Source organism: Triturus cristatus, chromosome 8, assembly GCF_964204655.1.
Source record: "Triturus cristatus chromosome 8, aTriCri1.1, whole genome shotgun sequence".
Classification (NCBI taxonomy): domain Eukaryota; kingdom Metazoa; phylum Chordata; class Amphibia; order Caudata; family Salamandridae; genus Triturus; species Triturus cristatus.
Genome location: NC_140591.1, coordinates 974,885,014 through 974,900,033, shown reverse-complemented (window position 1 = coordinate 974,900,033; position 15,020 = coordinate 974,885,014). Strand labels below are relative to the sequence as shown.

The following is a 15,020-nucleotide window of genomic DNA, read 5'->3' as shown; positions in this document are numbered from 1 at the left end:
GTGTGGGGCTGTGTGTGTGTGTGTGTGTGTGTGGGGCTGTGTGTGTGTGTGTGTGTGTGGGGCTGTGTGTGTGGGGCTGTGTGTGTGTGTGTGTGGGGCTGTGTGTGTGTGTGGGGCTGTGTGTGTGTGTGTCGGGCTGTGTGTGTGTGTGGGGCTGTGTGTGTGTGTGGGGCTGTGTGTGTGTGTGGGGCTGTGTGCGTGTGTGGGGCTGTGTGCGTGTGTGGGGCTGTGTGCGTGTGTGGGGCTGTGTGTGTGTGGGGCTGTGTGTGTGTGTGGGGCTGTGTGTGTGTGTGTGTGGGGCTGTGTGTGTGTGTGTGGGGCTGTGTGTGTGTGTGTGGGGCTGTGTGTGTGTGTGTGTGTGGCTGGGTGTGGCTGGGTGTGGCGGTGTGGGTGGGTGTGGGTGTGGCGGTGTGGGTGTGGCTGGCTGGCCTCTGAGGGTGGAACACTAAGTGCTTTAGGTCTTCCCTGGTCACAGTGCCCTGGGTACCTGTGGTACCATTTACCAGGGGCTGACCTGTGGCTAGAGATGCCAATTGGGTTCGTTTTGGGGAATGAACAGAGGTCCTGGGAACCTGACTGGCAGGGACCCAGGGCGCATAAAGTCAAAGTGCATCAGTAGGCTGGCAAAAAGTGGGGGGTTACTGCAAGAGAAACCCACTTATCTACAATATCCACCTTCATGCTTTGAGATTGTGCAGCATCAGCTAAACTCCCTCAACGTTCTTCTGGAGGCAGTTGGTGCCATCTTGGCAGCCAGGTGTCCCTTGACAACTGTATACACTTGTTGTTTTGGGCACATTCCTCACTTGGTTACACCACACAGAAGATAGACCCACTTGAGGCAAAGTTGTGTAATATTTTGTTTTGACGTTCCCCTGGCAGTGCTTTGGGCACAGTTGAAGGCTATCTTTCAGCTTTTTGCAGGTGCCGGATCAGCCCTCCATAGTCGCCGGTTGTGGTGCATCTTTTGAAAGGCCTACATTTGTTTCCTCCTCCCTTTTTTCACGCCACAGTGGGACCATAACTTGGCACTCAAATATTTGATTACTTTTCAGTCGCTTCAGTGGTCCCTTGCAGCTTCTCACTCTCAAGACCATGTTTCCCGTTGCCATAACATCAGCGTATATGTGAGCTTCATGCTGTGTCAACTTGATGTACACCACCTTCGCAGACCAATTGGTTTTGAGGACATAAGCATCCTTCTTGCTGAAAGTTGTGATACCTACCCTCCCGTGTCTGTCAAACCATCACTCTGCCGTAGTTCCATGCTTTGCCTCACCCAGCGAAGGAGGAGGCGAGACTCCATTGCTTGGACCCTGAAAGAGAACTGAGCTTTTACATAGATACTACCTGAGAACGCCAGGTGGATTATCAGCTATTTGTCGGATTAGCTGTAACGAGTAAAGGCAAGTCCCAGCTTTAGTAGACCATCTACTGCTGGATCGTGTTCTGCATGAAGAACTGCAACACACTCTGCAGGCTCATTCCACTAGGGCCAAAGCTGCTACCATTGCGTTGGCATGTGGAGTTGCTGCCTGGGACATCTACCAGGCAACCATGTGAGCATCACTCATGTTCATGAAGTACTGCTTTCTTGACAGCCAGGTTCGCCAAGAAGGGCATTCAGCCAACTCTGTCCTATAGGACTTTATGGACACACCTCTAAATATGTATGCTTCTGGGATGTGTTCAAAAGGTGAGGAATCGGTGGTTAGAAGTCTCTATCAGAAGAATAATGTATTACTTTTGATAACACTCTTCCTGGTAGAGACTGTCTAACCTCTGATTCCTCACTGACCCTCCCATCCTCCTCATTCTTTGAGTTGGACTCTATTAATAAAATCCCAGGTCTGGGAATCTGCAAACTGGTCACAACCAATTTGTTTGTGAAGCTCTGTCTGTGTTGCACACCCCTAGCATTTACCTGAGGTTTTGTCTGCACTGTTGTCTGTCTAGATACCTTAAATGTGCAGTGTGGATGTACATGAAACAAATCCCGGATGGTTATGTTGTCGTCTTGTGCCTAATGCAAAAAGAACTATTGATGGACGGAATGCAGAACAAATCAAAACATTCACCCCCAGTCAAGAGATCTGGGTTAAATCCATCATTCTTTAGCTCACCATGCCACCCCAGTTTAGACCTTGCCATATGCATATCAGTCTTGACCCTGTGCCTCATGGGAACAGTCCAGCCCAAACTGCCAAGCCAGGTCCTCCCTGGACCGGAAACCGGCATCCTAGGACCGGTGTCTTCTTGTGCCTAGGCATCTTACCTAAAAACAGAAAGACATTGTAAAACTGGTTGTGACGTTCATGATGGATGGTCATGACCTGGTTTGTGAGCGTTTTTTATTTTTCAATTTTTTTTATTTTTTTATCAGGGAAATGTCAATTTTCACACCTTGTGTTAAATTACATGGCAGCTATCTCTGCGGACTTGACTTTTTTCCATCTTTTAGCCTGGTCTTCAAAATATAAACTTCTGTGTGCCCAAGAAGATACTGAAATGGTGGTCGCCCCCAGGTTGTCAAAGAACTGGCTACAAATCCGTATTTTATCCAAATGGCAAAAGCTACGTTTTCATGTTTGGCATAAAGTGCTCCGAGTGGCGCCTCAGCAGGGAAAGCGACCGACCTTTGTTTCACATATCTCTGGATGTGAATATGCACGCTTAAGTAGAGGGGGGTGGAATTGCACTTGTCTAATCTACTTTTTATTCTTTACTTTAAACTATCTTTTTGAAGAGTTTTTTCACTTTACAAAAGCCATAACCTTGTCGACTCTTACTACTTGTATTTGCAGGATTCAGTGAATGGAAAATGTTGTTTAATACATGACATGGCTCATTGTCTGCCTTAGCGCCACACCGAATTCTTTACCATAGTACATCAAACCTGTGATGTCCATGTAAGATGACCTGTAAGAAGGGGGGGGGGGGGGGTTAGCTGTAAAGCCAGATGCATTCAGTGTCAACATTTCTTTGTTGTTTATTTGTTGACTTATTGTGCAAACTTTGGATAAAAAGGACCATGCGCTTGCTGTAAACCTTTTTCTTTTCTTTCTTTTTTTTTTCTCTCCAGACTGCGTTAGATGTATTTGCCTTGGACCCCTTACAGGTGACCCACACAGGAAATTGTACACCCTCACCAACTATTAGTCTTATTATGAAGCAAACCGTTCTTTCTTTGACATTTGTTAAGGTAAGTGTAGTAATTAAATGCCTAACGTTGCAAACCCATGTTTAGTATTAAACTGTAGTACTTGTGAATTTATGATGTTTGCTCCCACTTAATTAACATGATCAGTTTTTTTCTGTTGGTCGCCTGAAGTGCATTTATAGTCTATCTGAAGGTATTTTAGGACACAGTTGGTTGAGAGAGATCCGAATGAGAAGTGTTATTTTGCAATTGGGGACAGCGAGCTGCAGTTCTACTCCAAATTGGGACAAATGCAGATCTTCACTGAATGCAGTATTTTCATTGACCGACAGACTACCTAAGCTTGTAATGTTCAGGCAACAGGCAGACCTTAGCTTGATAGTTGTTCGCATGTAAACCCTAATTTTTGGCCATTTAGTAGATCTCCCCACCCAGGGCCGGCCTTTGCTAATGTAGCACCCAGAGTTAATCAAATTTGGCACCCTTCTTGCTCCGCCTCCCATTTCCTCTCCTCTTTTCCCAGTGATCTCGTTACCCATTTCTAAGTGCTATATATAACCGGAATTACTATTTGGCCTGATGTTAATTTTTTTTTTTTTTAAAAGGCAATTGCCCAAATATATTATAAGGAGGCCATGGCCCACTTTTATCACTGATGGGGCCCACTTGTGCCACTGGAGAATAATCGTAATTCCAACTCTCTTCAGTGCTACCACCAGGCCCACTTGGAAGTAATAACACATGCACACGCTTTTCACTGTTTATTGGAGCCAATTTCACAAGGCTGGTCTTCTGTCAAAATGCAACAAACAGGGGCCCGCACCACTTGCTCTTAAAACCAATGCATGGCTTTTTCTACATTTCTATGTATTAAATGGGATCAGTTTCTGGTGGTTTATTAGTTAACAAACTTTGTACGTTTTACAAAATGTTCACACTTTACAGACAATGGATTTGAAAGCCCTCAAATTAAACAAACGCCTGCTGCATCCACTTTTAAAAGCCTGCTTGAGGACTTAAGAATATTATGTGCTATAGCTCACTAGGTTGCGATTAAATGTTAAACCCACAGCATACCAACTCATCCCTTCATCTTTCTAGGGGCGGAAACATGCATACCAAAGGGTTGGGAGAGGGGGTAGGAGGGGTGGGGGTCTCTCCAGAAATCTTTTATCTTTCAGAAAAATTAACACTTTAATCCTTGCTGTAATTAGCTTTTATTATGGGCATAGAATAGAAGTTCCCCCACACTTTAGCACCTTTGTCAAGAGGATTAGATTTTCTGCTTCAAGAGGGTGGAGGAAAGATCCAGCTGCTTGCAGTTCTGAGGAAATAAACGGGAGTGGGGTGAGTGAATCTGGCTCAGAAGGATTAAACACAGCATGGATTCTAAGCTCATTGGGATTTGTGGACCGCGTACACTTTTGCTTTTAAATGATATATGAAACCAGTCACAGCCGATGTTGCGAGTGTGGCCGTGAGTTCAGGGCCACTTACTATTTGCATTGTTTTCTTTTTGTGCTGAGCATGATTCAAAATTCCAGTTGATGTCCCACTACTCTGCTGCCTGCCACCAAGTGCTGCTTTTGTGCCCTTGTACAGCAGGGACAGTCCTAATATTTACGGGGCCCTGGGCAGAATGGGGACATGCAAGGGCCCTATAATTTGCATAAGGTGTAACCTCCCAGGTAGTGACCTCCATAAGAAGTAATATTGATTGGCCATTAATTATATGCCATTGTTAAAGCTGCTTTGCTAGAAGTTACTGGCCTAGTTAGGATATCAGTAAAATGGTTAAATATGGCATTAATAATCCTCAAACGCACATTTTTAAATCTGTATTAAGTGGAAACTCATTTAATGAATTCAACTTGTTGTTCTATTGAATGAGATGAATGAAAATGATATGCTAACCGGACATCCTCACACTAAGGGATGTCCAAAACAGAGGTGCAGGCGTTACCAATGTGGAGAAAGGATAGTTTTAAGTGTCTTTTTTTTTTTTTTTTTTTTGCCCAAAAGATTCGAGTTACACCATAGCTCGAGGGAGAGAATTCCAGTCCTGTACAAGGAGAATCTTCCTCCAATCAGGGCCATCTAAATTTTAGGATGGTGCTCAGGATTTAAGATGGCACAGAGTGTAGGATTCTGTAAAGAACGCAACGAGTGCTGTAGAAGGAGAACCTTTTGAATGCAGTACACTATGACAAATGGGTAGCGCCTTGCAGATAGAGGGTTTTGAACCAAAAACCCAGCAGAAAGGTGAGAAGAGGTAGCCTGGCTATCCAGCAGCCTCCGATGAGGAGCCTAGCACTGTTCTGAATGACATGAAAGGTACTGAACGCAAAAAGGTGGGTAGCCTAAGAGAGGACATTTGCATAATTTAGTGAGAAGATAATTGACTGTACAACAGCCTAACGGTAGTGAGAGGGGAGAAAGGGAATGCTTTTGTGTTGCTTATGGGTGTACTAAAAGTGGATAAACCTGGTTAATCTGTTCTGAAAGAAAGAGAAAATGCTGGGAAAGGAGTCCAAGATTTTTATGCTGACTCTGCCAATGCGGGTGATTGACTCTGCGCCACCAAAGAGAACACATGGTATGAGGTCCTTTACAAATGAGAACCCTTGATTTGTCACAAATATTTAAATACATTTGTCTTCATTCAGAAATCAACTGCTAGCATGCAAGTCCAAACATATTCTTCGGCAGAGACTAGATTGCCACCGAGGGAAATTATATTTGGGTATCAATATGTGCAAGATCTGAGCAAGAAGTCAAAGGACTGTGTAAGTAAGGCTAACTGGGAATGATCAAGATAAAGTGGAGATCCACTAAATTCCAGAACTCAGAGGTTTAGTGCGTAAGAGAAATAGGTGGCAAGTGGATGGTTTCAGATTTCCCGTATAGGATAGAGGTAAGCCACACCAGAGGAATACTCGAAATTCTAGGTTCTACTATTTGATTTGTATAAGCTCTGGCTGGGAAATGGTGTAAAATGTGACACTAAGGTTTAGTAATATTAGGGCTGCTCGAACTCCATGATGAGTCAGCCACAAATCCTCTGACACTTCACGTAACCTACTTCAAACTCCTAGAGTTGTCAGAAGCCAACCGGAACGTTGTCCATGAGTAAATTACTTTTAATGAAAGATATGTGGATGTTGACTTTTCTTCGAGTTTTCAAGAAAAGGACTGCAAAGGGATGTCCAAAGATGCTGAATTTTTGAACTGGCTGAACATTTTTGCCTTCCCTTCAGACTTACATTTTTTTGCTTCAACTTTCTGTTGCTGAGTCTGCCCATCTAACTCCCACCTCTCTCCTCCTGTCTCCCTCTGCTCAACCTCCTACCATCTTTTGATGGTTCTGCCCTCTACTCTCCACCTTCCACCGTTCTTTATCTCTCCACTCTGCTTATATTTTTTTGCTGGTTCGGTCTTATATCCACACTTCTTATCCATACGCTCCCCTCCAACTCGAACCTCTCCCCCAGCCTCTTAACTTCTTTCCTTGTGCTGCTTCAAATACATCCACTTCTTTCTTTCCATACCCCTGGAGCATCTCCTCTTTCCTTGTTGATTGTGACTCTTAAAATTCTCCCCGTCAATGCTCTACTTTCTCATCTTGCCCTCAGACTCTTACCTTACCTTGTGCATTCTGTCCCTCTTACATCCATCTCTCCCATGCCCCCCAATATTCCACTGGCCGGGTCTGGTGGCTGTATTTTTGTTTTGATTTTTTTATTGCATCAATTTTTAATGTTTTTTTAAATTAGTATTGTGGTGTCTTATGTAAAGTAATTATTGTATATAGTTTTATGTAAACTTTAAACAAAGTATTAATTCTCTCCCTCCTTAATGCTTTACACTTCACCGCTCTGCCTGACTTTTACAGTACCCATTGATTCTGCCCCTCTTGCATCCACCTTCCACTAGTCCCTCCCCCCCCCCCCCCCCCCCCCACCCCCCCACGTTCTATGCTAGTTCTGCCTCTGACCAGGTCCTGTCCATGTGCTACCCTTCACCTAATCTCACTCCAGGTTTTGTACCTGTTTTTGCATTCGCCCCTCCCCTTTGTATTCGCCCCTCCCACCTCTGCGTCTTACCTTGTGTTGTTTCTGAGTCTTGCATCTATCTCCCTCTTCCATGCTCTACACTTCACCTTATCCTTCACTGGACTCTATTTCTCTCGTGGATTCTGCTCCTCTTTCATTCACCTCTCTCCCCCTTGCTGCACACTTCATCTCTCCCCATCCTCTAATCTTTTCTCACTGGTTCTGCCCCTGTAACAGTTACTTCTCCCCTACATCTCTACCCAGCCTCTTACCTGCTCTTGGTGATCTTGCCCTCTGACATCCACGTGTGCTCCTTCCCTCTTCCAGCCTCTTAAGTTCTCCTGATGATTCTGTTTTTTGATATCTACTGCTCCCTTTCATGCTATATCTTGCACCTTTTTACCTTTCCCTACAGCCTAAACTTTTTTTCACTGGTTCTGCACTCTTTAGATCCACATCTTCCCACGATGTTCTACTCCGGTTTCATCTCTCCCTCGCCTCCTCTTGCTGATTTTGACACTATAATATTTTCCTTAGCTCTCTGTGCTGATCTTCGCCACTTCCAGTCTATTACCTTGCTAAGGTTGTTCTCCTCCTTTACATCCACTATTCCACTTTCCCCAATCCTTTTACCAGTGCTGGCTGGCCCCTAAGGGCGCTAGAGCACCTCTGCTAATTATCAACAGGCATAAAAGAAGCTGCTTTGAACCGCTTTGAAAGGCAAAAAGTATAAACACCTAAACTAAGTCAGTTTGCGTGTTTATTTTCATCAGTGCTATGCTCTTTCCACACCCTTAACACATTCACAAGCCATAGAGAAGCTGTGCATGCTCCCTGAAACACAACTCCTGTTAAACATAGGAGCATGCTTGGGCGGTATCTAATTTGTAGCAGTGTCTCTTTAACCCCTATCAGAAGCCATGCTAGAGTTTGGCTGTAGAAGGGTCAGCCCCTGTTCTATCCGGTCTTCTGATAGGGCTGTTAGGAAACATCTGCAGAGACGCAGACACCCACAAGGACCGAGTGCACCAGAAGAGAAGAGCTGGTACGTAGAAACCTTTCTCAGTACCAGTTGGACTGTCCACTACTTTTGGTTTCTAGTGTCCCTTTTGCTCACCATGGGCCAAGTTTGTTTTCACACTAATCTCTTGGCAGGCTGTTCAGGTAGTCACACACTGTCTGCTTTCTTAATCTACAATCCCACTGTGTGGAAAATCTTTGAGCTGAGCATTACCTATAATCATACGGTTTCACATGCCTAAGAAGACACAGCACGTTGTTGGGTTTTTTTCCCCCAAGAGTGTACAATTACCTTGCCTTATTGCATGTGTAAATAAAGATTTATTCTCGAAATAGTAACCATGATTGTACATTGAGTTTATTTTAAAAGCTAGGATAATGATTCCGTGTGGTGTGTGGGCACTTTTCTCCCACGTTCCTCCTGTGTTGCAGTGTTACCTATTTCAGAGTTTGAACATAAACTTATTTCTGATTGAAACATCTGACCTGTCTGTGGATTCCTCACCTTTTAAATTACCCCTTGCGCAGCATTCCACGGAAACTCTTTTCCATAGCTCTCCCACATCGATGAGGATGTCACAATGGAACAGGTCTGCTCCCGACCCCCTGTGATGTCACTGGAGCCATAAGAAGGCCTCGTCGGCATGCTGACGGTAGTCCCCTTTTTTCCGTGCCGTCAACGCGTAACTGTTTTTCCAGGACTCTCCATTTCTTAGTAGTTTAACATTGTTACAGGTTCATCTGTAATTGTAGCAGTGCTATGGCTGCTCAAAGTCTGGGTTTAAACCTTGTAGGGAATGCGGAGTTCATATTTCCATCACAGACACCCATGATGATTGTCTTTGGTGCCTGTCATCTGACCATGACGTTGGGGGATGTTAATCGTGTCGGCATATGAATCCGAAGTCCCTCAAAAGAGAGGAAAGCTTAACTGTTTATAGCCAGGGCGAAGACTCAGAAGGGCCAAAAAATGGCAATATCGAAGTTCAAGTCACCGACTCCGCACACCTCGACATCGTTGAGGAAGCACAAGAAGGGTGTCTTTGCTCCAGAAGCCATTCTTCTAAGGACAAGTTGCTGACTCCAACTAAATGGCATCACAGGAAGGATGAGGTCTCCCTTTCCTCCTTCACCTCGGGTGACTCCGGCTCACACTCCGACTCAGAGGGGCTCTCAGACACCCAGTGAAGCGATTCCTCCGACCATTTGGCCCCTGACTTCGGTATCTCCCGTGCCGCAGCCCGATCCAGCCTTACATCCTCGAGCTGTGCCTCAGCAGTCAGTACCGGATCAGTACCCACCCTTTCCGGCTCCAGTTACGGATCCTTCGTTTGTTAAATGCAATGTATGGCATGTTTGCCAGGGCGGCTAAGCCTTCTGGTGCGCCTGTGGCCCCATGGGACCGGGGTCTTTTAACATAGGCTTCTCACCTCATTATGCCCTGGCACCTTTTATGCCCATGACCCCGAGTTGGCCTCTCCCGACGTCGAGGTTCTCGACACCAATACAATTTATTTAAAGTTTTATAAAGCACGAACGTGACCAGTTAGGGTATCGGAGCGCGTTACAGGGAAAACAAGTTGCATACTGGTTTGACACAGGCAAAAACGCGGATAGGGATAGAGGGAAGTGACTACATTAGGACATAATCAGGGTATACACAATCGGGGGGTGACAAGTCAGCAAAATGTAATGAAAGGCAGCAATTACATATGCGGGGTGACGTGTCGGCGATATGCAGGGAGTCCCCAATTACTTTTGCAGGAATAATGAATCCGTTCAGAGAATAGGAGCAACCAAGCAGACACGAGATTTCAGAATAACCAGAGCACTGTCACGGAGCAGAGTGCACAGTAAAAGAAAATTAATGGAGGAAATTGCTCTTTAGGAATGTTTTAGTTTCCTTCTTGAAGGTTGACAGAGCAGGGATTCTTCTGATGGAGGATGGCAGCGAGAAGGCACGGTTATAGGTTTTATCCTTCGGGAAGCGGGGTAGCTGGAGCACCAGATCTCTGGCGCACCGGGATTTTCTGATTCCCCCGGATACCAAGAGTTTCTTTGCGAGATATGAAGGGGAATTTGTGTATAGTGCTTTGTGTATGATGCAATCCAGTTTGAGATGGACTCTGGTTTCAAAGGGGAGCCAGTTCCAACGCCTTCAGATGCGGGGAGATGTGGTCAAATTTTTTTTGAGCCTGTTAAGAGTCTTGCTGTGGCGTTGAGACAGGCTTTCAAGGGGGCAGTGGAGATCTTGGGTGGGCCTGCTAGGGTTGAGAAGTCTTATTCAATTCTGGAGATAACAAAACGCCTGGACTGCATTTTTTAGTTCTGCAACTTGAAGGAGGGGTTTTAGATTTCTCAAATAGCTCGGGTGTTACCTGGCAGTTTTGGCCATCGAGTTGAAGTAGTCACGCATATTCAGTTGGCTGTCCAGGGTTATGCCGAGAGATTTGGCAGATTCCACTATGGTCGGTGTGCAATTAAGTGCTGTGATTGAGTTGGTCCATTCCAGGATGTCAGTGTTTTTAGGTGGGAGATGAGAAAGAAATGTTTTTTGTGCATTCAGCTTGAGCTGGTTGCTGGCGAGCCATTGAACCGTTGACTTCAGAGCCTCATACAAACAGTTAATCTCTACTAGGGATGAAGTTTTGATGTAGATCTGGGTACCAGACAAGGTACCTGCATAGCTGAGCTGCACTCGTGTTGCTACTAGCGCTTTACCATTTTAAAATACTCCTGTTTTGTATTTGCTTTCAACTTTGTTTGTTTGCCCCTGGTTTTATCTGGGACTATGCTAGGCACTTCCCTCCCTCTTACCGCATTTAATTGTTGACATACACCGCTGTTTTGGTGGGTCCGGGTCATGGGGGTAGTCCGGGTTGGGCGCCATCTTGGATTGGGCAGTGCATCTTCCGGCGGGCGCCATTTTGAGCATTAGTGCGCTCGGGCAGCCTCGCGGGACGCCTACTTAAGGCGGTCCTTTCTTTGCCGGTTGCCAGACAAGGTACCTGCACAGCTGAGCTGCACTCGTGTTGCTACTAGCGCTTTACCATTTTAAAATACTCCTGTTTTGTATTTGCTTTCAACTTTGTTTTTTTTGCCCCTGGTTTTATCTGGGACTATGCTAGGCACTTCCCTCCCTCTTACCGCATTTAATTGTTGACATACACCGCCGTTTTGGTGGGTCCGGGTCACGGGGGTAGTCCGGGTTGGGCGCCATCTTGGATTGGGCAGTGCATCTTCCGGCGGGCGTTATTTTGAGCGTTACTGCGCTCGGGCAGCCTCGCGGGACGCCTACTTAAAGTCGCTCTTTCCCGCACAGCGGGACGCCGTCGCTTAGCCGGAGTCGTGCCAGAATCCTGCCCATCTGCGCCCGTCCGCGCTAGGGACGCGCTGGGCGCAGCGGGGTCATCTCTCTTGCACTTTTCGTTCTGGTGCCGTGATGATCGCCTACTCCAATGAGATGTTACGGTCCATTGGACTGACCATCCCTAAGTGCGATCAGGTAAATATCCACCCTTTAAGTGGCCCTTATTGTTGTGCTTGCAAAAGATGGGCTCTTGCCTCTCCCGTACATACCCGCCAGAAGCCTTTGGCTTTTGTTTCTCGGAGTAAGGGTACGGCGCGCGCTCTTCGAATATTTAGCCTGAATGTTAGGTCCTTGGTGCAACACCATCAAGTCATCTTGGACCTTATGCAGGATGAGACTCCAGATGTTTTTGCTATTACGGAAACTTGGTTGCAGGAGGACGATGCAGCTATTATCAATCTGGCCTTTCCCCCCTGATTATTCCATCTTCACTCTAAATCGTCCAACTAGAGGAGGGGGGCATTGCCCTTGCTGTTAAATCTAGTTTCCCTTGTAGCTGGAATGTCTTAAATATCGCTGGGTGCGAAAGCGCCTCCTTCAAGATCTCGATCAGCCCCCAGTTTTCGATCTCAGGGATGGTGGTATATCTGCCTCCGGGTAACGATGTTGCGTTTAGAGATGCCTTCCCTGACGCCGTTAGTTCACTGGCAGTTGGTTGTGCCAATTTTTCTATTCTGGGAGATCTTAATCTCCATCTGGACAATCGGAGCACCCCGGCTGTTTTGAATTTTCTAGCGGATCTCGAGGCCCTTCGGTTGTTTCAAAAAGTTTTACAACCCACCCATATAGGGGGGCATACATTGGATCCCTTTTTTACTAATTTAACGGAAGCCATAGTCTTTTCCATATCACCCCTAGGATGGACTGACCATTATCTAGTGGATATTCGGGCCTCTCTGCCTATGACCCCCTCTACTCCTTCGGCTAGATCGGTCCCTAGAAGACACTGGAGTAAACTTAGGTTAGAGGACCTGCATCATGTTTTGACTATTGATCCGTTAGGATCTTTGGATGACGTTGAAACGGGTTATGACCAGTTCTGTCAATGGATCACCAGGGCGCTTGACTCTTTGATCCCGATTATTACAAGTAAATTGAGCTCCAGAAAGTCGAAGCCCTGGTATGACAGCGCTTTACGTGCTTTGAAAGGGAACTGTAGGCGGGCCGAGAGAATGGCGGAGGTCTTATGATGCGGCTAAGAAAGCGTCGTATCTGGCTTCCATTAAGACTTATCACCGTGCCATATGCAGAGCCCGTGCGGCGTTCTACTCTCTGGAATTCCGCAACAGCTCGAACCCGTCGAAAACCATATTCAAGGCCCTCCAAGATCTTCTGTCTAAACGAATTTCCTCCCCGGCTATGGCTTCTACCTCTCATTGTGAGGCTTTAGCTTCTTTTTTTCTGGAGAAAGTGCAGGGTATCTACCGGGCCTTTCCCTGTACAAGGCCACCCTTGGAGGTCGTGGATATTTTTTCTGCCACTCCTACTTTGGACTCTTTTCCCCTGCTCCTACCTGAGGTTTTTGATAGACTGTCCCTGAAGATTAAATCGGGATCTCCTCTGGATCCGGTAAGACCTGCCCTCTTCAGAGATCAGTCTTTTTTGGGAACGCTCCACTGTCTGTTCCCTGATCAACATCTCGCTGGCTACGGGCATAGTTCCAGCTAAATGGAAGCGTGCAGTGGTTTCTCCTATCCTGAAGAAACCATCTTTGGATCCGTTGAAGCCGGAGAGTTATCGGCCCATTTCTTTGCTTCCTTGGCCGGCAAAATTGGTGGAGGCTCACGTCAACCAGGTTCTCTCCGACCATCTCACCCGAGCTAACATCCTGGATGCTACCCAGAACGGGTTTCGTACTGGGCACAGCACGGAGACAGCCCTTCTCGCCATGGTTGAACATCTGCGTTCGGTGCTGGATGAGGGACAGACGGCGGCGCTAGTATTAGATCTGAGCGCCGCCTTCGATACTGTTTCACACCGCATCCTTCTACATCGCCTGGAGGAGATAAGCATTGGTGGGTTAGCCCTACAGTGGTTCCGTTCCTTTCTCGACGACCGGTCCTTTTGCGTTGCTATACCACCGTATCAGTCCAAATTCCATCCTCTGGGCCTGGGGGTGCCACAGGGATCCTCGCTGAGTCCCACGTTATTCAATCTTTACGTGAGACCGCTGGCTGATGTCGTCAAGCAGTGGGGCATGAATATGGTCTCATATGCGGACGACACACAGCTGGCGGTTACCATCAGCGGGGACACTGATTTGGATGCCCCTAGGTTCCAGAATGGACTGAGGGCAGTGGCGAGCTGGATGAATGCCAACTGTCTCCAGCTCAACGCTAAGAAGACTGAGGTCATGGTTGTCGGGAGGGGCAAGGAACTTTGGGGGGGACAGATGGTGGCCTCCAGAACTGGGGCCGTCTCCAACTCCGGTTACTGCGTTGAGAAATTTGGGAGTGTGGTTGGACTCCACTCTGAGCTTTGTTGGGCACACCAAGAAAACCGCAGCTTGCTGCTTTGGGGTCCTTCGGGGCTTAAGATCTGTCCTGAAGTTTTTTGACCCTCCTACCAGGCAGCTGGTGGTTCAGGCAACAGTAATATCCCGTCTGGACTACGCCAGCTCGCTCCTGACAGGGACAAATCAGGCAGAAATCATCCGCCTTCAACGTGTCCAAAATGCCGCAGCTAGAGCCATAGTTGGCTTGCCTAGGTCCTGCTCTGTCTCAAGTACTCTTCGATCCTTACACTGGCTACCGATTAAGTCAAGAATTCATTTTAAAGTCTTATGTCTGGCTTTTAAGATCATTAAAGGATTAGCTCCCCAGATCCTTTCGAATCTCTTGTCTAGCTATGTTCCGACCCGCTCTTTAAGATCAATGGGCCAAGCACTCGCTGTGGTTCCGAGGTTTAAGCTCAGCCGAGTTGGTGGTCGGTCTTTTCGGGTAAAAGCAGCAGCGCTTTGGAACTCGCTTCCATTTGAGATTCGCGCGATGGAAGATCTTCTCCTTTTTCGTAAAGCCAAAAATTCTGTTTTAATTTTTCCCTCCTAACTAGATGTGCCCCTCCTGTGTCTTCAATTTCAGTGTTAGTTGTGTTTTTACCGGTCATGCGCCAGGACGCCCCTTAGCTGGGGCAGCTGTGCGCAATATAAATGCTCCTAACATAACATAGTCTGCGTACATGTGGAAGAAAATGTTAGCAGTGCAGAGTATTTCAGCTAGCGGTTCGAGGTAGTTTGAAGAGGGTAGGGGACCGAATTGAGCCTTGAGAGTCACTGATTGTTATCGGGGAGGGAGCAGATAGGTTGCTGTTAACTAGGAATCTCGGAGCGGTTCCGGAGGATGGAACCAAACAATTTAACAGTACCTCCTATTCCCATCCTGTGTTCGAGGCGTTCAAGTAGTTTCTCGTGGTTGACTGT

At 46.7% G+C, this 15,020-nt stretch overlaps 1 protein-coding gene across 1 annotated transcript in view; it reads left to right on the top strand.

Moving 5' to 3' along the window:
• The window catches only part of LAMP1 (lysosome associated membrane protein 1), a 289,289-nt gene that overhangs the window by 144,548 nt on the left and 129,721 nt on the right, over nucleotides 1-15,020 (top strand). Inside the window, exon 6 of the mRNA XM_085622500.1 lies at nucleotides 3,083-3,202. Coding sequence (XP_085478626.1) covers nucleotides 3,083-3,202 — 120 coding nt within the window. The remainder of the gene's footprint in view (nucleotides 1-3,082; nucleotides 3,203-15,020) is intronic.